The sequence below is a fragment of the Mya arenaria genome, chromosome 11, assembly GCF_026914265.1.
Source record: "Mya arenaria isolate MELC-2E11 chromosome 11, ASM2691426v1".
Lineage (NCBI taxonomy): Eukaryota > Metazoa > Mollusca > Bivalvia > Myida > Myidae > Mya > Mya arenaria.
This window is the reverse complement of record NC_069132.1, coordinates 38560952-38587120: the sequence shown is the minus strand read 5'-3', so window position 1 is coordinate 38587120 and position 26169 is coordinate 38560952. Positions and strand designations below refer to the sequence as shown.

At 34.1% G+C, this 26169-nt stretch overlaps 2 protein-coding genes across 2 annotated transcripts; one reads left to right on the top strand and one right to left on the bottom strand.

Annotated features, from left to right (window-relative positions):
* The first annotated feature begins 888 nt into the window (after positions 1 to 888).
* LOC128209370 (adenosine deaminase AGSA-like) lies at positions 889 to 5061 on the top strand. The gene is made up of 3 exons (XM_052913390.1): positions 889 to 1145; positions 2036 to 2213; positions 2483 to 5061. Exons 1-3 carry the CDS (start codon positions 978 to 980, stop codon positions 4084 to 4086), a joined length of 1950 nt encoding a protein of 649 aa, XP_052769350.1. The 5' UTR covers positions 889 to 977; the 3' UTR covers positions 4087 to 5061.
* An 11969-nt stretch (positions 5062 to 17030) lies between these two features.
* Positions 17031 to 24807, bottom strand: LOC128208521 (uncharacterized). Its single transcript, XM_052912080.1, has 6 exons — positions 24677 to 24807; positions 22436 to 22545; positions 20072 to 20218; positions 19307 to 19388; positions 17855 to 18028; positions 17031 to 17200 (listed from the first exon to the last, which is right to left on the bottom strand). The coding sequence occupies exons 1-6, from the start codon at positions 24717 to 24719 to the stop codon at positions 17031 to 17033; spliced, it is 726 nt and encodes a 241-aa protein (XP_052768040.1). The 5' UTR covers positions 24720 to 24807.
* Positions 24808 to 26169: the final 1362 nt, after the last annotated feature.

Below are 26169 nucleotides of genomic sequence, written 5' to 3'. Positions count from 1 at the left end.
TCTGCTGGTGGTAAAATATACCCTCTTGGAAGTCGTCAGAAACGTAATAAAAACGTTCAATCTTTTGCGATTTTTCTGTCATCAACATACACATACACTTTATCACCGTAACTTTAAGCATGTTTGCTATTTTCGAAGATTTGAGCAGAATCAATTTAAATCGTTTTAAATTTAGAACGTATCAGTTTGTAATGTTAAGGTGTTTATAGTGTATTCACATACGTATATACTAATATCATCAAACGTATTAATTAATCTTCCGCTAGCTGGCCAGTGTCAATTGCCTTTATCGATGTTGCCAATATGTAAGGGTCGATCATAACATGATTGTATCGTTTATGCACTGCACGACCTACGATTTTAAGATTTCGTACAAAGCTCTGTCGTAATACTAGTATCTTAAAATCAGTTGGACATACTGCATGCACCTAATTTATATTCTAAAGAAAGAATACCAAACAAGAACGCAAAAATGCCAAAAACTATGGCTTCCATTGCATTTCAAGGGTATTGAAGTTGGATTTCGGCGGTATTCGAATGAATGTTCGATTTCGTCGGTAGCCGAAGTTTGATTTCATCGGTATCAAAACAGGGGTAAGACGTCGGCAACCGGTAATAAAATGATAAATAGTTCAGTTGTTCACGGGTTATCTTGCAAGAAATATGATATAGTGAATTCAATACAAATGACAGGTTAATTTTGTATTGTTTTTAATACAGAACATTGCGAGTATGAATAATCTTTGATTACAGTATTGACTGTGGCCGACTATAACAAAATACCTGTACAGATTGAAAAGATATACTTTCATTTAACACCGCGCAGTCAAATACTTCAAAGATTAGAGATTATTGCGACGTGTATCATTTGTATAGCAAAGACAAAAAACTAACTGAATATCGACGGGTATTTGTTTTCACTTTGTGAAAACTTCATAACGCAACTGAGCGCTCTGGGATTAACAATTTAATTGAAAATGGGTTGGATCATATCGCATGATTGGCGGAAATTGGCAATGTTGTTCGTGTGTCTGTCCGTTTGCGTAAAAGCCACCACGGACACGGAGTACAAATATGCGAGACAGAGAGACCTTCTGGAAGAGAAGGAACGAGCATACGCAGCCAACAATCTTGTTCTGTCAAAGGTTAGTTAATTTTTGTAAAAGAACATTAGCACACTTGTTTTTTAAATATGTGTATGGTGTTTATATGCTAATGAAAAACGCGCATTAACACACGATGAAAAAATTACAATATTTCCTATTAACATTAGGAAGCTTTCTCTGTTTATAATTATTTTTATGTAATAAATTTGTGGCATGCCTCTCGTTTAGGTTAAGTGTTTCATTTTGTATATAAACAAGGTCTTTTTAATGTATTGCTACAGGATGAGTCCCTGTAATGTGTTGGGATGAACTATACCAATCTGAATTAATAAAACGTGCATCATAAACGCCAAAGTTTGCTATGTGAGTCGTCAACATATAAGACGTTTCAAATGATATAGTGGATGTTGTCGTATTTTATCTCGGCAAGCTATTGTGATGAACATAGCACGTAGTTTAATTTGAAAGCATTGAATATTAAGCTCAATGGCCAAATTACACTTTTTGGTGTTTGCTTCACTTTGGTTCATAGAGATTGATCAGTGTAAAATGTAATTAAATGTATCTTAATATCAATATTAAGCATATAAATCAAACAAAAAAAGTTTGATTTATTTATAGCAAACAATATCACCGAGTGAACTTATGATCCTCACTAGGTGAAATAATAGAATACGAATTTGAATTTCAATAACACAATTATCCACTATGTATACAGAAACAGATTAAGATTAGAGACATCAGGGGGGTAACTCGTCTTTAAATACCCGAGTATTTCCAATTCGGACACGACTTACAGATATTTGATCGAATAACAAGCCCACAAATGCCAATAATGCTAAAAATCTTGCTTTTTTGTAGGTAGTTTCCAAAAGGCGAGAACTCGATGTTTAGATTCCGTTATTATCCTTGCCTTTTCTAATTCGCAGGATGAAAACATTGTTAAGGATTATCTCGACTTTCTTAAACGCCAAGAATTTGAGCGAACCCGACACGACTTTCCACCGTCACGTCCTATCGAACTGGTTCTCCCTACAATTCGGACGTCAAAAGTTTACTCCGTGTTAAAGAAACTGCCGAAAGGAGGGAATATGCACATTCATCAAGGTATTTCTTTTTTCAAAATTTGAATTACAAAAGATCGCGAGTATTTAGAAACTATGGGAAAAACAATAACCATTATTTAATGAGACTGCTGTGTTTCATGATAATCAATGCCTACTCATAGTTTCCAAACCGTATCGAACGCTTCACATAACGCTATCAATGTAAACAGTTTTACTGAACTTAATTTAAAGGGAATGGAACAGACACATAACTTATTGCATTGATACCTAACATTGTGCTACTTTAACAAGGAAATATATTAAATTCAGGTCACTTTCTAGACAAAAGGGTTATGCTTGACATCATCTACAACAGTGACCTGCGGAACTACCTGTACGTTAACAACAAGTGGGAGCTAAACTTCTTTAACACTGCTCCCTCGGGTTGGCGATTAGCGAACCGATATCCCATTAAGAGTCATATACTTTCACACATAACTCTGCTAAATGTTATGGATGATAACGCCAAAGCACGGCCAACTGACTCTGATACTCGCTGGGTCGAAATGGGCCCAATGTTTGATTTAGCGGGAAATACCTTGACACATTTTCAAGGATATATTCGGCATCACTTGCGAGCAATGTTTCAAGCGGCTTTAGACGAAAATGTCCAGTACCTTGAAGCCAGGTTTGGCGCAAAGGGTCTATATGTTCTAGACGATTCATCGCCTGGTGGTCACAAGAATTTGGACACAGACGGCATACCTGACTCATGGTTTAAGGTCGTCCGTGACGAACTGGATAAATTCAAAACCGAACATCCAGAATTTATTGGTTATAGAGATATAATCGTCGGAAAACGATTCCAGAGTAGGGAAAAAGTAATGAACGGTATTAATCTCGCTATAAGGCTACGAAATAAATATCCGGATATTGTCTCTGGATTCGATCTAGTTGCTGAAGAGGATAAAGGTTATTCACTTCTTCATTTCATTGACGATCTTGCCGAAGCAGGCAACCAGAGTGTCCAGTTTTACTTTCACAATGCTGAAACCAACTGGCCGGATGATATATTGGCTTCTACAAACCCTGGCGACGAGGTTTCAGCGCTACAGAATGTCTATGAAGCTTTAATTCTTAATACAAAACGAGTTGGACACGGTCTCGGCTTTATAAAACATCCCTATCTCATGCAGGAATTGAAAGAAAGGCGAATCGCTGTTGAAGCCAATCCAGTAAGTAACATGCTGCTAGGATACGTCACAGATCAGCGTCACCATCCAGCTATGACCTATATTCGGTCTGGAATACCAGTTGTCATGGGCGCAGATGATCCAGGCGCGATGGGTTATAACGAGTTCACGGTAGACTGGTATGAAGCATTTATGGCTTGGGGACTGAATTTGAAGGACTTAAAGCAACTTGCAATCAACTCCTTGACTTACAGCACCATGAATCAAAGTGAAAGAAAAGCGGCACTGCAAAAATGGCAAAGGGCCTGGGACACATTCATTACGGACTTGAAAAGCGAAGCTTGCAGTCTTCAAACTAGCTCACCAGATCCAGGGGTGTTTAGGATATTTCCAAATGCAGGGCCACTTAATGAGGTCACAAAGGTCCGAGTATTTGGTAGAAACTTTCACAGAGCAATTTGCAAAAATATTGTCTGTCAATTTGGAGGAAAAAATACAACCGGGGAGTATGTGCACACAACTATGGTCAAATGCCCAACGCCAGATACGTATAGCAAGAGCCAGACGATTGAATTCAAGATTTCATTCGACTCGGGAAATACATTACTGCGTGGAATTGATATGAGCCTTAATTTTACTTTTTCTGAAACCATAGTGTCAGGCGGCTATTCCTGCCTAGGTGTTTGCCCATCACGGCTGTTACTTCTTTTATTTGCGACTTTAGTTCCATTTCAAATTTAGAGTCTGTATCTTCTTGGCTTGTTATTAATTAAACATCAATATAGTGTGTGTTTTTATAGTTGTTCTATTTATTGATGGAAGGCATTTAATAGAAAGAAAACAGAAAAAATAGTTTTTACTTATTAAGCATTAACAGCTTATTGTCACATTACACAAATATAAAACACATATATTAAAATTCAAATATTGTATCGAGTATTGCCAAATAAACTTATACCATATACATAAACTTATAAACTTATAAACTTATACCATAATACATCATATTGTAACACTTTTGATTATTCATTATTGTTGTGTGTGCAACTTCATTGGCATAACTATTTTAAGGATTTAGCTTAAATACAATAATTATTTAGAGATTTGACGTCACTCTTTTTCTTTAGTTTTCTGATATGTGGCGCTTTTTAGCGCTTTCATTGTTAAGCGCGCCGCCAGCCGATCAGTGTTTATATTTTAAATTTGGACCGGCCCTTGCTCCCCTTTTATAAATTTAATTAATAGGTTTTGTCTTATCGTTTTGTTTCTTTATATATTTAGGATGCTGTGCTTATAATTGTGTGTCATGATCATATGTAATGATTCGTATTGCTCATAATGCATCATATCTTTATTTAGTTTTACTTTGTTGTTAATACTTGTGTTGCATGGCGTGTTATGAGACTGCATGTATACAACCTCTTTGTATAATTCACATTGCAACTTCTTTTTTCGGCCAAATTGTTTTAAACGTTTATTTTATTTCCTGGTTTTGTTTTTCTGTGTTCCAGGTTCAACACTCTGAGCGTCTAGGATAATTATATATAACTAGTAGCTGTTATTTCCCACATATTTTTATTGTACTCGTGTGTGTCTGCGTTTGAATGGTATGTTTAATGAAAATATATATAAAAAAAGAGAACAGTTGTGGTGACTATGCATTTTATGCATATATTCTCTTTTATTCCACTTTTCAGTGATTTAACATATGATATAAGTGACATGGCATACAATGTAGTTAATAATATGAATAATACATGTTCAAAAAGTACATTACTTATACATATTATATAGTTGTATGATTATTTACAAATGATTGGTTATAATGATTGAACCAACCTTTCAAATTTTGCATTCAATATGTGCACGCATGCATACTGTATATTTACCCGTCAAATAACTAAGAGCTTATCGAAAACGAAAAATAAGCATTTAGTGGCAGGTTTAAGATGTGTATGTTAGGGTACTTATGCAACAAAATGCAAGCAATATTTTATCACACTTACACACTATTATTTTTATTGTACAGACTGATAGTGTCGTGAACAAATTTGCATGCTTTTTTAAGAAACATCTTAAAAGTTTTCTCCGGGAGACTGAAAGCAGTGATGAAGTTTGGCTGGAAGAGTGAACGCATTAGATATTCATTATCCGAACTTACGAGCAACGTATATATGTGCTGACCGCATAATGTTTTAGTTTCGTGTAGAAAAGTTTTTCTGAGGCTGCCAGTTTTTGAGCAGATGATAATGGTATGCATTATAATATCACTTGTTTCAGTTTTGCAGAGTTTACACGTGTATTCGGGTTGAAATTGTCTGTAAACTAAGGCCTTGGTTGCACTTATGGCGTGAATGATTTCCGTGCGTGACTGTGCATTCAACCAAAGAATGGATGGGGCAATAGACTCATGGACGCTTTGGAATCTTCGGAAATCCTCATCGGAGTTGGTTCTTCTTCGCCACTGAGTTTTGTGATACAGTGATAATGTTCGATTGACTATTTGTTTCCACTTACTTTTACTTGGGAATATGGATGTTTTAAGGTACACATTCAAAGACCCAATCAGTTCGTATTTTTGCAAAAGTGAAATGTCCGTAATGTAGCCTGTCTGATGTTGAAATCCCTTTGCTATGTATAGGTTCAGTCTATAGTTGAATATTTGGCGAGTTAGCAATGAGGTGGGCATAGTACAAAGTTTTTGCAGGAACATGAGTTTACGTTTATGGATGTCGTATTCCATTGTGTACCAGCCTAGCATGCTTAGGGCCATATCCGTGCGTGTCGATGTCGGTAAATGTTGACTTCGTTTAGCTGCTAGGCGCTTGAATCTTTCTAATCGCAGCATTGATGTAGCGGAAACGTTGGACCATAATTCTGCGCCGTACAGTGCTGTGGGTATGCTTACTTTTGTCACGAGAGGGGCTATTGTCAAAGGGTTAACATCGCCCTCTGATTTTTCAATTGAAAGTACACTGAAAAGGGAGGAGTATCCTTTTCGTAGACGATTGTAAATAGTTTCACTGCAACTTAAATTATACCTCAAGTTCACACCGAGGTGTTTAGCAGAGTGTACGCTGACCAGTGTTTGCTGCCCAAATGGTACTGTTGTTTCACGAGGAATGTTTTTCTGGAATATAACTAGTTGGCATTTACTGAAATTAAATTCATAGCCTCATTTGTTGGCGTATTCAAGGACAACAGCGAGTTGATTTTCAAGAGACATTTTGTTCGGGCATGTTACTTTAAATGCCATACAAATAGATGAGTTATAGAAGTGAAAGAATTTAGTCGCCAACAAGGCGTGTTGTAACATTATTTTTATTTCATTGCATGGAAATATAATATGTTCGCTGTAAATAAATGCAGAAATATCCGGCATAAAACGGCATTCATTTCCATGAAACAGGCATATTCATTAGTTTTTTTAAAAAGAAACTCCAAAGGAAATTTATTACGTTGGTCTCAAATTTCTCCGACATTAATTAATGAATATATAATGAAAATTACAGGCACAAGCCCAGTAATAACTCACATATAACCCTTATTCCATGCTTCCACCAAAGCTTTGATTTTATTTATATACTAGTAGTATGTATGTACTGTGTTGTTTGTGGAGTGTTGTGCTGTTGTTCCATGTTTCTGGTCTGTGATAGATTGTTTTTGTGTTGTATGAATTTGGTGTTGACCCTGTGCCATTTAAACGGGGTTTATGTTTCAACTTTCGGCTACTGAGCTTGTTTCTCTAGTCGTTTATAAATATTGCATAGGACTGTATTGTTGGGCCTCTTATTCTATTAGTCTATTGTTCTTGCAGTCTCTGGCTTGGATCATAGATTATACAATTATATTTATTTTTTCCTTTATATTTTCATCTGATTTGGGCCTTGGTGTCGACGTATGCGTTTATTGTGAATACTTGGTAATCTTTAGAAATTTATTCAGTGCATCAATCATGCTGGCTGTTGGTTTTGCAGTCATAAGATACTTGGTTACTGTTATACGATCATTCAGTTGGATAGATAATCTGCTTATATGCATGGTAGTTCGCATATTTGTTGACTCATTTCGTTTTAAACATTCAACCTGGTCTGCTCGAATAATATTCCCAAGGATATTTATAAAATATACATAAAAACATATACCAACGGAGTACAAAAATACCCAGACATGTATGTTCCATAAGCTAGCATTAACTATAAAAGGCTTAGGCATACTGAAAGACAAAGATAACAGGATTGTTTTTTAGATTAAACATGGTGTTTTTAGGTCTCCAAAAAAGAGTAAGGACTTAGATTTCCCTAGGCGTTTCCGTTCTAGACGATTTACGAGTCAAGATGTCGTTTTGGTACAAACAACTTTGATAATTGCACACACCGTTAACGTTTTGACAAGCTGTAGCCATACCGTAATTAACAGAGTTTCTGAAGGACATTAATGGACGATAGATTAGCAAGGATGTTATTATAAATGGTTCGATATCTACAAGTGGGAGACTCTAATCGCACAAATGTTGACTGAACCATGTGAAGGTACTTGTATAATAATATAAAACTCATTCGTCTCAATAATAAAACCTCATCATCATTTCATCTACTATAAATTATATAATAGTTTCTTTTCTAGCGCAATGTGGGTTAAAATACGTACGCAGCTACACAACTAAAGGTCGCCTTTTATACAGTTAGACTAAAACAAGTTTACGCAATATCCGTACTTCAGTCTTAATGTCTCCCATCTTCCGAGGAACGACTTGAACCCGTCAAATATGGGCTGGGTGACTACATCAGGTGACGATTAATTCTAGAGTAAAATCGATATTGGGTACAAAAGGCGTAGTATGTAAACACTATTTTCACTTATTTCTTCTTTGAAATTGAGTGCACGTGGCCCATAATATACATGCATACTCCGGTTTGATCCTCCATCGCGATTGATGTCCTAGGTCGGCCTTTGGTATAGATTCTTGAAGGTTGATATGAAGGAGAAGACCGGATATCAACAAGGTCGATCTTGCTATATTTCTCCGGCACTGGAGGGATTCCCACACGTGGTCTGCCAACCTACGGGTATCCCTAATTTCCTAACTGGATCACAGCTTCGAAAAACATAAGTGTTAACAAACTGGTTTTGTTGGTTACATTTCGAAACCTTCAAACAATGCATTTATATGTTTCAAAATGCACTATCAATAGTAAAAGAAAACCCACTTGGTATTTCAAATAAATTTGTATTTCCAACTGTAAGGGAAAGCAAGAAAAGTATTAAATACAATCTCGTCATACCACGCACTGTTGGACGTAATCTTTTGGCAATCAGAACATCCCATTATTTATCAGACAAATCCTGGTTTCAGCGCTTCGTTGATTAATTGATCATTTGCGGCATAACAGATTGCCATGCCATATAGGGAGTTAACAGTTATCCCACAAGAATATGCGTACTTTAAGAGAACCGATGAAGCTTTAGCCAAGGTTACGTTACGTCTGTGCTCTTTGCCGGACACCTAACAAGACTCTTGGGGGAATACATGTATTTACCCCATTAGTATCATTCATAGCTAAATATATACATATATATATATATATATATATATATATATATATATATATATATATATATTTTTTTTTTTTTTTTTTTTTTTTTTTTTTTTTTTTTTTTTTGCCGGCCGCCGATCCGATAAGCTGAAAGGCAGTTTGAATAAAGGTCATCGGCTGCTTTGATGTGTTATGGTTGTGTCAATAGAATTATTATTTTTTTCATTAATTAGAAGAGTTTCTAAATTCAATATATCAGATTTTTTTGATTTTTTGAAATATCTCTATAAGCAAATTAAAAGAAAATGGGTCAGTGTACGTATTGGCGGTGTGAAAATAATCGTTTTTAATAAATTTGGTCTAGAACAGGTCAGTCAAGATGGTCTGTTGTTAGTAAATTATCCCATCTTGAATGTCGTCAAAAAATATTTAAAAAGATACATTAATTGATTATTGATATCAAAGGCTAGTCATTTGTTCATAACATGTGTTCGAGGATTACGTTTGCGATTTGCTTCCCAGCTTCCAGTGTTCATTGACATGCAACGAGGATACAAAAAATAACAGTTTGCTAACGATTGCGAACGTGAGCCAATGTAAGCTTTAAATGATCTCATTACTGATGTTTCACGATAAAACACGTTCCTTTATACGTAATTAAATAGGGCAATAAAAGCGATCTGGGATAAATTGGTCCGCCATGAAACTAGAAAGAACATGGTGGTGATATGTCATTAACATGAACTGAATGAGAGCATTCGATTGCTCAGTAGGGGAATTAATGAACTGCTCCGCTTGTAGGAAGCAATCAGCCTACTCATCTTGTTTGTTGCAGATGGCAATATTTATTTTAAATCGCCAGTCGCAAATATATCGTCATAGTGACCACTAAATGTGCCGTCTAGACGATGGAGGACGTTTTTTCACCAATAAGACATTTACGCCGGCTTATATGAAGTTCAACCAGAAGGGCATCGAGTCCGGACACATTAAGCATTTTATTCTGTGGCGCAGTTACCTTCATGTATATATATGGTTTGGAGTAGCTATATCGCTGGCACATTTTTAGGTTGTAAGAAAATGATAACATTGTAAAGATGACGCCGATTGAGGAACCGCAAGGCGAATGAGTGAGAAACGGACAGACCACCAAAGACATATGCCGGTTATATGGATGATATCGTTTTTACGTTTACAAAAGGGAGTACTGGGTAAATAAAACATTGATTATGAGATCAGGGCGTAATTTCAAGAAAACTCAGTTAACTTTAAAAATTGAAGTAATTTTTATAATGTTTAGCAAGTTTGGGTAATTTAAAGTTGCATGATGGATTGGTTTTAAAAAAGTAAAATGGTAGACGTTGGTTCGAGCTTATCAAGATAAGAAGATTATTCGTTACATTCAATGTACACTGTGGATATTCCGTTAATATGATACAACAAGAACGCGATTACCACCACAAGTACAAAACAATGTTATGTACACAATTGGTTAAATAAGATCCGACATGAGTACAAACACAAGTGTGTCAAAATGCGCTTCTAAATATAGTAATAGGAGAACACCAGATTAAATGACTTTCTTTACATACAACGATCACAGTATACCAAAACGAAATTTATTACCTATGAGGACGATAAAAATCAGTGCACAATCGGTAGTTGAAATGTTTAAAGTGACACTCGTATTCTAAAACAATGCAGTCACATGTATAACAAACTTAAAATTTGACTGATAAATCTTTAACTACTTACTAAATAATGCATTTATGGAAAATATTAAATACTGATAACAAGATTGTAACCGAGTATTAAATAGCTGAAAACGCAAATATATTAAATGACTGGTGAATGCTAAAATATTTACTGTGATCTGCTATATCCCTTTAACCTTTCTTTCCAATTATCCTCGCTATCATTCATAAGAACCATTGTTTTCGACATTTATTCATCAGTCTTGGAATATTAAAGCAAAAGCATTAATTGTGGTAAATCTTATCTGGGAGTAAGAGTGCATCTTTAAAAAGAAACCAAAAATATATATAATTATATCAAGATGTAACGAAAAAAGACTATAAACATTTTATAGATAATGAAACTTTTAATTATAAACATTGCTCTGAGTAGATGTTTTGTAGCATAAATATGACACGCAATCGTTTAATGAAAACATATTTATGATTTAAGACGTGAGCATAAAAATTCCAATCTGTATTGAAAAGTGGATAAAATAAAAGATATGTAAATTTTTAATCATGGTGTGTGCTGTTAAGCTGAAATAGAAGATATATTCAAGTTAATCTAATTAGATTTTATTTAGTAAAATTACAGCCACCGGCCAATATAACAAAACATGTATAAATTAATGACGCACAATAATAGTGATCATCATTTTCAATCTAAGTATCTTAACAATATTATGTACGCAATGGACGTTCAGTAGCATATATATGCTAACAGCATGAATGTTATTACCATTAAATTATGACTCCGTGCAATATAATTCATTTTTACATATTAAACAAATGTAAAACGAGAGCACAAAAACATGTTTGTTTAGATGCGTAAAATGTATTTTTTTATAAAACTCAAGACAGGACAAAGTACCATCAGACCTACGCGTTGTTGATATTGCATAGGCGTTCATTTTATTAGTTACCGGTTGCTATCAATACGCATATGAATATTATAAGGCTAGCTGATAAATAAAATATGCACATTGTCCGTGGTATTTTTTAGTGGTCTAAAGCATTCATAATGGAACATTGCGTGTTGTCTGGCACCCAGCGTAATCTGCACAACAGAGTATGTCTGGCGTGGCGCGTGTAAGTACAACGTATTGGGGAAAACTATAAATGTTTGAATCGTATATCCCTGTTCCTTAACACGATAGAGATTTTGTCATGAATTTAATTATTCTTTAGCAAATTGCATTTTGGAAAACTGTTATAGTGTACAGATTATGGGATTGTAATGCCAATTTTGGGGATTTTAAACAAACCGTATACGCTTGTAGTTTTACCATAATTAGCGCAAATAAACGACATAATATTGTATATGTAACATTTATAGAAACATTGTGTCCTAAACGTGGCAACAATAAACAGATAATACTTCATGCTGGAGACATGACAACGGCAAAATCATTCAGTCTGATCTAGCCAACACTGTCTGGAACTAATGCTTGCCAGTATGAAGCTTTGGCAATTTTGTTCATGTATACTGATATAAATGAATGCTATGGCACTACTTCTAGTATAAGTTACATGCTTTACAGCATTACTTGTTTAATATATTTTATTGAACATGAGATAGGAGTCTGATCCTAATATAAACAATATCTTTACACCAGCTTGACGCACAGCATTTTTGAATTGTTATAATAAATCGTGACAATGCCTGCTGAAACTTATTTCAGTTACTCTTTCATTTTGTTGTAAAATGAACTTGAATTTTAAGATGAAATAAAGTGTGGCAAATCATAATGAGTGTTCAAGCTAAAATTTCAAAAGCTGGAACAGAAAATGTTGATATTTCCTCAAATGTCGTCTTTGAAGACAACAATTTTCAACAGCTTAAAAATGCGAATGGTCAATTAACTAATCGAGAATTGAATTTAACGGTATATGAGAGTTAAAAGACAGGTAAAACAATATTTTCTCTTAAATGCCGTCCAGGAATATTTTTTTTCATGAAACTTAGCCTGTTCATCCAAGCTAAACATCATCACAATAAAAACAACTAGACGGCATTTAAGAATGGTTACATGCATGTTTAACATGCATCAATAATATGTATTATATATCACAAATTTGATGACAAAGTGTAGTTTTCGTATCATCAGATTCAAGTATCTGAATAACCAATCTAGCGTTAATTGTCCGAAGACAGTACAACTTCGTATACATCCGATTTCCAAACAAATCAAAGCTAACCAAAACTATCTGACGATAGAAGTCATTACATCAATATAAAAGTGAAATACCTAGAGGGTTACAAAAAGACAGTTCACAATTTATTTTTCCTCCTGTAAGATAAATTTAACATACACAGGAGGTAGACAGTCATTTCCAGTGTGTGCCAGGCCCGATAATGTAATGGTTGGGGCAAGTAACCTAGGCTACATTGCGTGTACAAGTATACAAGTATACAAGTAGGACCAGTGAAAAATTAATAATTATGTTGTTTTTTTAAATCGACATGACAATGAACAGTGCGTGGACGCGTTTGGCAAAAACAATTGAGCCTTATTTTTTGAGCGTCACAACCGACAAAAGTGTATTAAGATATGATAATGGTATGCGCGACTATCATTTTATAAGTTACAACTCCATACAAAGCGAGTGACACACAGTTTATTCAAATAGTAGTTTTCTGCTTGAAAATAAGCCATAACTGATAATTGTGCGAGCTAGAATATAACTTTGCAATATACATATGAAATTGTTGCGAAGGAATCGTCATCATTTGTTTTATGTTTTGGTTTTATTCAAATGATGTTGACAAGAGCATGACCCGCTCGTTGGAAGAATCAGCGATCGTTATCGGTGCGTGGTGCGGCATCTGTCTATATAGCTTTCACCTACTTCGTGTTTTCTTTCTAGGCTTGGTATTTATCATATTAACATATCTTCTCAAAACGCTTGCCCCAAATCGTAAATACATGCAACATCAAGTAGAGATTTTCTAATGCGTTTATTTAAATTGTTCCCCTGGGGTGAGGATCCCCTACCATGCATATTTAAAACAGTGCGATAGAGGAACGTTCGTAGTAAACCGTTATGTTTGAAGCCAGGATGTCCAGAGCTGTCGTCGATTGCCGATGATAAACGCCGCATAACTTGCATATTAGGCAAATTAAAATAACATTATGATTCCAAGAATGGCTAGAATTAGTAACAACGGCTTTTTAGGTTTTTCCCAAACCTACAAATTTGGTGGCATGCATTTTTGTCATATTTCTTTAGCAATTTAAAATTCGCTTAACCTTTGCATTGCTTTGGATTTGCTATAGTCCTGCTGTCATTTTTAACGGAACGTTTATATTGAACATACAATCTAATTTGTAGTTAAAACGAACTGTAAATAATAAAAACATTGAGAGACTCATTGAACACAATCTCCTCATTCCATACACTACTTATTCATAATTCTTAACATTTCAATGCAAACCGGCAACACTTCAGATTAAAAATATGAAACTAAAAATGCAATTCTAGTAAATCGCGTTTCTTCTAAGGAAATACACTCACTTTGAAGTTTATCAAGGTTAATTTTTCAAGAAATCCGTGTTGCATCAGTCTGGAAAACAGCCAAGTTCTGGTCCAGCAAAAATATTTAATATCTGAGATAATTACTCTGTTTCTCTCTGCATTGTACTGAATTTAAAGTATTACAACTACAAATCATTTCATAAATCAGACTTGAACAAAATATCATTCTGAAGAAGCATTCTCAACCTCAAATATAGAGAGGGTATCCTGTACAGCATTCTGATACCTATCATCTTGTTATAACGTACCTTAAATATAACCATGTGGTAACACGAACATCAAATTATTTATTTGACAAAAACTAGATACACCGCTACCCTTATAAATTGACCATTGTCTTGTCTGTGGTGTAATAGATTGGCAACAGGTTGAATGAAAGTTTCAACACAGAGTTAGGAACATTTCAAGACATTAGGTTTGATTGTATGAATTACTTTGGCAAATGCCTCTTTGATGTTCTTTTTTGAAGTGGCGATATATAACATGAAACAAATCTGTGGAATGGCCTTTATTAAGTATGAATGTGAAAAATATTTCTTTTATGTTATTCATTCTTTGTAAGCTAATTTAAACAGGATGAAATATAGTTATATCAAAGACCTGATATGCTAATCATTTCTTAAAATTATTCAATGTAACAGGCATTATCTTAACAGACAAAACGTATAAAACTGTTTAAGAATTCTTATCATAGTGGCGATACCAAGCAAAACTTTAAAACCCTTTAGAATTTTGCATCAAAGTGCCGGTTACAAAAACAAACAACGTAAAATCTTCAGTATTTTGTATCATAGTGGCGGCTACAAGAAAACGTATTAATCCTTTAGGATTTTTACCATAGTGACGGTTAATACGATTATCATATGCGTTTCCTTCAAAACTTTGGGATACCATGATACTATCAAATAATTTGGATCATTTCTTGAAAATTACCAGAACTGTTACATGACGAAAACCTTGTTCAAATCAAATTAAGAATCTTGGGGGACCAGGCGAAATAAAATTACAATAACACAATTATTCCAAGCTTGGTTAGAATACGTTCCATCGGGCTTACGCATCGTAGACAAAGGCTTCTTAGATCTCCCGAATCCGCGAATTTAGAGACATTGCAAAAACTAAATTAGCTCGAAACAACCTCACTGTCTGCTTTCAAATACGTGCATTGCATATATATTTTGATCCGCACTAATTCATTATAATCTTAACTTCAATTGACGGTATGCATGTAACCAATTTAGACACTTTCAGAAACAAATGACACATAGTGTACACACAGTGTATGTTAGTTTTGTTACAACATAGTACTATCGTCTGATACAAATGTAGATTAAGACAGACAGGCGTATTAAAGGTTTTCATTTGAAAAAAATGCCTTGTGTATATTGCCTTTATATTTCGAACTTAAGAACAGTCACTTCAAAAAAATTCTAGAAACTGAAACTACTAATACTACGAAATGTATTGACATTCAATATTACGTTATTCCTGATAGATAACAGTATGTACTAAATTCGTATGTCTATGAATGATCAATCTGGAAGAGAAATTACAACTAGATGTTGAACATGTTTTTGTACTATGCACTAAACTATTCGACTGAAGACAGAACATTGTTCAACACGACTATTACTTCCATGCTGGGTTTCTTTGTCATCACCGTTTTTGAATGCATTGAAAACGATTCATTTGAAAATATTAAAAAATCTCGATTAAAGAGCAAAATGTACTTGGTGCTCAGAAGAAACGGCAAATGTCAGAATGTAATTAAGGATAATAGTCTTATGTTCGTGTACTGTTATGGGTATTCTTTTGTTAATCGGGAAATCTTATTATTTATAAGACAAAAACTGGTTACAGCGCTTCGTTGATAAATGGATCATTTGTGTCGTATTTGTTAAGTAACAGATAGGCAAATAGGGTGATTGACGTAGTAGCTAGGAAAATATAAGGCGTCAGATAATGATGGTGGGAAATACTTTGGCAATTGCCACGAAAACACACACACCATAAACATACCACAAAGCCACAAAAAATAAGCTATAAAGCCTTGTATCCCGGCTTTACAACGGGCAATAAACGGTAAAGTAGGGATTTTTCCAAGGCATAATGCATCTAAGTATAAAATGTTTAATAAATACTTTCCCGTAGGTATCTAAACAAAATACCATCAACACATTTATTTGTCTATTACAATATACACAAGTGTAATTTCATTACGGTTTTACATAGCAATGTGAAATTGGCACAACTCAAATATAATAACTCCTCCAATTTGGAGAGCATAATAATCGCCGAATAGTTCTTACGATTACATATTCTGATAACCTTGTACATCTATGTATTAAATGACACGTGTTTTTAATACAAGTAATAAAATGTATGCACTTTACAACACTACATCCATTTCACAATCATAGTATTCCTTGCAAAACATGTGGTCATTATCGTTATGACTTCCCATTTGTGAGTATGTCTATTTTATCAATACGATGAATGTTTCAAAAACACACATCTTACATTCATTTACATATATGACATTATATCAAAAATCTTATTTACAATCAATATTGTGCAATCTCTGGTCTAACCGTCATAGTTTGATATTTCAACACATTTTCTGGGTTATGCAACTTCAATAAAAGCGTTTAAAGATAGTACATGTCTTTGCATGCTCATTAATTCCTTGGCAAATACATTTAGATTTTTATGCTGATACTCAAAGCAAACTTCAGCCTGAAAACCACATTTACGCACAACTGTGATCATGATTTTAATAGTTGTGAAAACACACAAATTTAACATTGTTGTGGAACATGAGATGAGTATGTTTGTAATTTCATGTTTTCTTACATTCTGGTGAACCACAGCACTTTCATGGCATGTTGATATATCCCATCCCCTCGATCCTCTTGTGAACAAAGTATCCAGTCGCTAGCAACACCACTACGAGCGTAAGAGAAATTCCTAGTAGAACGGGGACCAAAATATGCCCGTGTGGGTTCTGTTTTGGGCCCGGCGTCAAATCATGCGGACATAGATCGGCTGAAAAAAGTAAGTGCAAATTATTACTGAAAGAACGCACTTTCATTATAAGTTTTCAAGTAGTTTAAGACGGTTGTTTGTCGCTGACATTTTTCGAGACCTATCCGAATATACTATTACACTTCACAATCATTGTCCATATGTTTAATCTAAACATTTTCGACCACGATATGCATACATTTTGCTTTGACTTGCAGGCTTCAGTTCTGAACGTTTGAACCTGATCCACTGCCGAATTACATATAACCATTGTTCCGACAGAATATTGTAATAAGAAAGTATAGTATTTATCCAAATTTATTACTTATTCTAAGATATCTGTACACGTCTAAAAAGTATTAAAACATAGCCTTATACGTGAAGGAAACATCTCCTCATTACGTACCTGATACTCCTTTCATTTTCTACCCACATCCTGCCTAATAAATAATGTACAACCATTTTGAGAGTCTGCGAACCGAATAATACCAAGATTTGGAGTTTGCGTCCAAAGTACTCCATTTGGAAGCCGATACTAGATAGCGGACTGGTAGCTTTATAACTAGGAGTTATATTCAATAAAATAGCAGAAACTAATAATAGCCTCCCTTTTTCGACCCGTCGATATACGGTCATAAGAAAGATATAACAGAACTAAGACTTAGGTCTACTCACCCTCATCGTCCAGTGGGAAGTCTTCCAGTGAACTCAGAGGTGTAAGTCGGACCTGGGTAAACACCATTGAGGCTTGCGCATGCGTGGAGCGGTAAACAATCTTCTCTTTCCGGTCACATCGGGACGCGTTTACGGCCGCTTTGAACACCAGATCCTCGCTTGCCTCGTTCCGCTCTGGTACATATTTATTAAAGATGATGTTTTCGTAATTAAGAATTTTCTTTATAATTGTGTATCTATCATCAAAACTAAAATAATACAACGGGGACTTGTCCAATAGCTAAATAACCTAGAATCATTTAGCTTATAACAGACACTCACGGCCTCAATACAACAAGAACAGATTACATAGACTTTAAAAATTGCTTTAAAGATATAAGGGTTGCGGTCAATGAAATAGGGATTAAATGCACGTGTGACAATTATGTTTTTGACGCCTTTTATTTCATGTTGACGGTTTTATTTTGAGAATGGACGATGGAATTACGTCTCAAACATTTTATATCTAACAAAGAACGTACACCAATCAGCAGTTTTAATGGCTGAAACTTTAAATAGTTTTGAGTAGTAACAAGAGAATCATACATTTTAATTTGTGAGAGGGCCGTAACTGATGTTGGTATAACACGTGGCCCAAACTCTTTGTATGTGAGAGGGCCATAACTGATGTTGGTATAACTCGTAGCCCAAAACTGATTTCGGTATAACTCGTTGCCCAATCTCTTTGTTTGGAAGAGGGCCATAACTGATGATGGTATAACTCGTGGCCAAATCTCTTTGCATATTTGATATTTAATTATTTGTCTCAAATTCTATGTAAACCTTTCATGTTGTATTGATTGTTACATGGTTTTAACATTCATGTAATAAAATACTATTTAACTAATAGATTTTATCTATCACTAGAATTATAAAATTTAGAATATTTTCCCTTTTGTTTAACTTTTTGCACTTTTTCTGCACACATTATCAAATCATAAATTTAAATTTGACGAAGTGCATGTTTTAACTAGATGTTCAGCCATTGTTGCCAATGGTAACGTCCATTACTTTGATCACATTTAAGTAAAATATAGCTACCGAAATCATAGTCATATTACCAAATTAAAAAATGGCAAATTAGGACCAAACCGTGCAACTATTTAAGACAATAGTTTTCTCTCTCACATTTAACAATGAACGGGGCCCGTCGAAGTGTAACTGTTATTATATTGCATTTTCACTCGTATAGACGCCAAACATCGCCAAGCGAAGATAATACTTGTGGCTGCTATTAGCAGATTTCTAAAACTAAGAAATCGAGCATTCGGTGTAAAATTATTTACCCATAGTATGAAATAAAGGTAACAAAAAGGAAACCAATGACTTATAAACCCCTGTTTACAATATAACGACCCGGAGTATTTCACTGAATACTGGTACTAATACCAATACCCAGAACGAAATGCTTACTTTGTACATCAGCTCGCTCGAAGTGAGTGCTATTATGAACACTGTACATGATAACATCGTGAAGAATCAAGATGCGTTTGCCCTGAATGATAAAGATAGGAAAATACTGACTGTTAGCATTCTGTTCACAAATTTCAAGAACAAGATTTTCAAAATATTTACTTGTCAGGGATATCTCTCTTCATTGGCAAGATTTCATAATCGAGTGTCCATAAAATGCTTAGTATTTTTCAAGTGTAATTTTGGAACCATTTTCGATTCATTTGAAGATGTTCATCAGATATGAAATTCTAGCCGTCATTTAACTGTTTAATAACCTGAATTTTAAGGGACAAGAAATTGAAAGGAAATAGATTTTTATGTATCATTTACAACAATTTTTATGTAAATATAGTCTTACTCTAAATAATTGTGCGCCGCGACATGCCTTAGCAATTTGTCACTTATTGTCTATATAACAAAAGTGCATATTTGTTCATTCTAAATGAAACAAAAACATGACGATGATGATTTTTGTTAAAAATATATAAATACGTCATAAAATTCTTATTACTGAAATCGATGAACTTCTTAAAAAACCCTTGTATGAAATAAGAAAAGTACGCGTACAATTCCAATGATACTTACGGTAAAAATGTTTTATACATATAAACGTTCCACAATTTGTAAACAAGTTGACTAATGTAACTAAACAAGTTGACTAATGTAACTATGTATGATGTATATTAATTATGTTTAATTATTTAATTGAATTATCTTTTTTACCTTAGTGGTGTTTTCGTTTTCGAATTGCAGATCAAACTTCAGTTTCCCATCGTCCGAATTCAAGAGGACATGAACAAGGTCGTTGTTGCAGTCGCCAACAACCGATCCATCTGAGGTCAGATTGAACTTCTTTGAAAAACTGGACATCTTGAAAGACAAAAAGTATTCGGTATTTTATTACTGAATAATAGGCATAATGGCTGTATTACTAGTATACTCATAATTTAAGCAAAAAAGTGCATATATTTAAGAAGATAACATCCCAAATCCTCCATAACGTATGATAAAGATCATATGCAAATGAACATTTTAGTGAAGAGTATAGTTCGTGTATTAGCAATTTAGAGTTTATTCCAAGGGATCGAGAAAAAAGCAGGAATTTCGTTTAGTTTTGTTACACATGGACTGTAACCGACTTACAGATTATCGTTAAACGTAGTTGTTTAGATCATAACGTATGACGTCATGGCCGATTATATAAATCGACTCACGAACTCAAATAATTCAATAAGATTGCATGAACTAGTTCGCTCTGATTGAATGATTTGGATAGATGAACTGTAACCTTTGTATCAATATTCTGATTATATCCATCGATTGACCATTAAACTTTCGTACCACCTTTGAATGGCACGTACAATTTTGTTTGTGCAAAGTATATAAACCAAAGTTACATATGCACATAAGAGAATATGGACTAGAAATGCTTAACAAAAAAGAGCTTATAGTAAAAATGTTTGTAAATATTATAAAATAATAGAAATTACAGGGCTAAGTCAAGTAGGCTTACTTTCAACCAAGTTAAAGGCACTAGGATATTAACAAACATCAACAAGATACACAACGCTTTAATACATCAAATATTACACAACTATCATAATATAGTAATTGATAAATGTTGGGATAATAACCTTTTAATTGTTGACCCAATGAAAACTTAGTAAGAACTCACTAGGGGCCGGTGAATATAATGTTTATTGCTATAAAGCTTCTCCGTATAATTTTCATTGATTTATCCTTGTATTGTTTTACCTTTCGAGATTAAAGCGACAGTCCGCAAATCGGGCAAATTAGCCATGAAAAAAAAATAAAATTCATCTATGTGTTGATAAGCATTCCTGACTGACGAATCCAAAAAAAATTTGGTTCAAATCGACCTAGAAATGAGTTTTTCGTGTCATTTTCAATATCTCTTCTTAACTATCGGCCCCCGAGAGTTAACGGTTATATAAATAGAAAAAACAGTGGGATTCCAAAGTTCTTGCGCATGCGCAGGGCGATACTATTTCCCGGTCTCTCCTCGTAAAATCCGGTCTCATCCGGTCTCATAATTCCAGGTTCATAACTTATGGCCCCAGGCAACGGATTGTGTTGCTGATGTTTATAACACGATTTTGACAATCTTATTTGTTTTTATATGTAACAAAATGGTATAAAATATATAAACATTATGTCTTAATTTATGCAATTTGTTACAGGTATACACTATTTATGCAATTCGTGTTAAAGGTGTAGAGAAAGATGCGATGCAGTACAAATGCTCATGTTTTTTGCATAAAAGATTGAGTACGGCTAGAGTATGAAGTAACTTAGAATTGCACCTTTTAAATTATGTTATGTTATGTTATTGTTCTTCCTTTTATGTTTACCCCCCCCCCCCAACATAAAATTTTTTAAGCATAAATGATTACAATTGAACAATTCCATGTTTGCATATCCGACTCATATCTGATTTACATGTAGTCAAGCATTGTTATTTTTTGTATTACTATTATCAATAGTATACTTATAACTGAATTTAATATGAAAAAACACACACTCAATGTGTTTGTTATTCATGACATTAATTTCAGTACATGTGCATATTTCATGTTTTTATCTTTGCCTAAATTTATTTTATGTTTTATTGATATAAAATTTGAAATAAATAGTGACATAATTATCATCAAATATCTAATGTTTTAATCAACTGTAATCTTTTGTAATCCTATTACCCCCCGCGGTCATTAACACCTTTTTGATCACGCCCGATAGCTACTATAAAACAGAGACCGGAGGAGACCGGGACCGGATGAGACCGGGACCGGGAAATAGTATCGCCCCCAAGAGTAGTCGGAAAAACCGTAGACCTACTTTCTCTTTTGCCGTCTAAAAATAGCAACTTTCGGCAATTTTCAATTTGTTAAATCTAAGTTATTAAAGCGATTTTTTAAAAAATAATTGCGGTTCAGTCGGTCTGAAACAATGTGGAACTTATTAAAAACTTTTGAAATACGGTTACTTTTGCGGACTGTCGCTTTAACATAAATATAGTAGAATGCACATACGATTGCAAAAACATCTCTTTATGCAGGACAATATTACCTTGCCATCTCGTAGGTAGCTGACGTTTACAGCCATAGTGCCGCCCGGCTGACATGTTAGCTCTTTGTGAACTATGGCGTCAAGCAGTTCACTGAATACCGTTTGGAGGCCTGGAAATGTGAATATGTATTTACAGTCGTTTTCAAACAAAATTGTAATTTGGTACATTTGGTGTTCCTGAAAATATATGTATTAGACATTGCCTACAAACTGTTATTATTGGACGGAAAAGCATTCTCTCTGGCACCCAACAGTGCCTTTGTGTTTTGCGTATCATATCAATGGGCGGAGAAACATTTTACCTTGCGCACTCTTCGGTGCAGAACAAATAATGCCAAAATCACTCGCGGTGCTCATACACTTATTCAGCCGGTAATACGTGTTTATATTTAAATACTTTATCTCTATTTTAATACCGTTATAGCAACACAGATTCGTATTTACTTTACTGAATTTTCTCATCGATATTAATAAAAATCTGAACACAATATCAATATGGTGGAAATAAAGAAGAGTCAGTTAAGTTTACCCACCTCAAAATGAAATCAAATAAGTAAAAACACAGTCGTCCCAGTCGTCATAGTGACGACAAAGCCTATTTTCGCATACAATTTTTTTTAGCAACCAGAACGCCTCGTCAATTTTTCATCGAAAACAACATCGGATATATGCCGGTGAATTAGTAAAAGTAGTTCGGAAAATAATAATAATAATATTTACAAATTGTAGTGTTTTTACGTGCAAATTGTATAACCTAGTTCAAATTGATTGCCAGTGAAGTATAGTACTGCATAACTACTTAAGATTCATAAAAGTAAAATCCTTCGGTTAAATTTCTAAATTGAAATTATCGCGCGACCTACTTGCAGCAGAGTCAAATGTAAAAAAAATCTGACATTGTAAACAGTCCATAAACATCCGAGGTTGTTTTCGATGGACAATGTACAAGGTGTTTCGAGTTATTTTTGAACGCATTTTTAGAAATCGTGAGGCAGTTCAAACGCTCAGTGTTATACTGTTCTAAACATATTATAGCTTAGTGAGTTATTGATGCAGTCTTGCAGTGAATGTAAAAGGTTATTTTAAAAAAAACCACTGCACATGGAAATGTTTAAATGGTAAACATTTATACAAACAAATCAAATATTGAAAACAATAATATACTGGCATTGCAATGAATTTAATTATGACATTGACGTTTACACGTATAATTTATTTGCCCGAGAAACCTGAACGTTTCGTACATTTAAAGGTACGTATACAGGTATATTGTGCCAATTTTACGAATATGCTTTAGGCGTTTCTTAGCGTTCTCTAGCTGTTTTCCTTGTCACCTTGCCAACCGTCCAAAGAAACACTTTTTAGTATTTAATTAATAACTTTACATTGCGCCTTACATGATTTATTTTCGATTGGACTTAAATTTATTCAAAATTTTCTCATCAATGGGGTAACCTAAGCACAAACATGAAAAGAACATCAATTCTTACCCTAGGAAAGAACGCCTATGTTTCATATTCCTTTAATTACACAATGGCAATGACAGAGTTTATATGATATAATGCCGACCCATTACATATATACAATTTTAAAATTCAATTTTATTCCACACTACAAAGAAACACAATGACACAAATATCCATATGGTTATCATATAGTTAAAGATTTTAGAACTTCATTCTTCAAGTCGTAATATTCCTTTGTTAAATTCATGAAACAAATATGTAGAGACACCTTTAACTAAAGCAACATTCACAAATATTCATTCAACTTAACATAATTTACATAATCTTCGTTCTCTTAGATATCAGTATAACGACCCGGTAATCAGTAAACAAATTCTGATTGTTCGGGATTAAAGAACTTTAAGCGTACAAATAAGATACAAATTGAATTAACATGGAATTTAATTGTATACATAAATAGTCAATGCTTATATGAAGACAAACATAAATAAATAAGAGACAAAAAAGCATAAAAAATAAATAAAAAATAATTAATAAAAAGAAAAACAAAAACAATAACATGATTAAAACATAGAAATAATTAAACGATAGCGAAAATATTTTTCAGTATCTATGTGCAGTCGAACGAATGAAATAATCTATACTTAAATGTAAAATAGGAATGCCACATTGACTACATGGTAGATATACTGTGAAATCTAATTTGAAAATAAAAACGTAGCGTCAAGTACTAAACAATAAAACATGTTGAAATTATTTTTATATCATTTCTTACCTATGACGTAGATTAGTCCAAGACCGACGGAAACTGTGGTCATTGTTATTTTGAATTCAAGAAATATATTTCAAGCTTTTACAATTTTTCTCGATAATCTCCACAAAGGTTCGTAATTTAAATAAATAGATGTAAAACAGCCATAAGTGCCGATAATTTCGATATTTGCTTCATAGTGAAAAAATTATCTTGCACCATCATCTTCAGATTTGGTTAATAATTCCTCTTTAAGCTATAGCTCATAAGCCAACACAAGCTCCCTCTATAACCACAGTCTGTTCAATAATGCCAAAAGTATCATTGCATTTGCAAGTACGAAATTAGTTTAGCATTTCCCTGAACGCTCGCGAGCCACAGGAGTTGTAAACTAAAGCATTGATTTCGTAGCCAGTCCCTTAGATGAGCTAACGTCAAGGAAAAGACTGTGTTCATCCATTTTTCCAGTTTCCAGTTTCAAACAGGTCCGTTTTTTCTGTTAGGAACGCCGATACGTATAAAGACAATGATAACAATAACTAAACATATTTTCTAATACAGTAATATTCAATTTCTTAAAAATAGAAAGTGTGATGTCTGGTGATATCATATGACAAACAATCTACAATATGCATTAATTGGGAAAGAAAACATTTAAGATGAAAGCTGCGATATGGTATGTTGGTACAAATGTATTTGAATTATATGACAAACGAAGGTCAAGACAAGGATGCTTCATGTAGCTCAACACACATACTTACATCCATACACATACACACATACATACGTACATACATATACGCACGCACGCACGCACGCACCGTCGCACGTACACACACACACACACACACACACACACACACACACACACACATGCACACTTACACACACATATGTACACACACAACACATTCACACGCACACTCTCCCACCCACCACCACACTTACACACATTCGGGATCTGAATAGGACAACACTATTTAAGAAATGAAAAAGTCTTAGGAATTGTCAACCATAGTTTCTCATGAAACTAAGTTTTCCAGTATTGAAGACGTTGGCAAAACCTTTATGAATGGATCGATGTTGATGCACGTGTATCTGTTGTTTATTTTTCTTCCTATCCATTTAATAGAATCTTCGCTATATTTTGGGTACTGGGTTTCAATTATATTATTTAAATCAACCTCACCTTTCAAAGTACTTGTGTAATTCAGGTCCTCACTGTATTAAAGATTGTCGAGGTTAATATTATGATTCATCATGCGCAAACAAAGACCTGCCAAAAAATGCCAAAGGAAATATAGACACATATGTGTAATGTGGTTATTGTTGAAATATTGTTTGTATATATAATTGCTTCGGAAAACAAAGCGTCTAGCAACTAAACATTATAAATACTATATCAATGCTTCTTACCACTACAATGCAAACATTGCCCCAAATTTGTGGCAGATGTATAAATAAAGCAAAAACTAAACAAATGAATCTCTAGGCTCACGAACGTCCAAGATAACTAG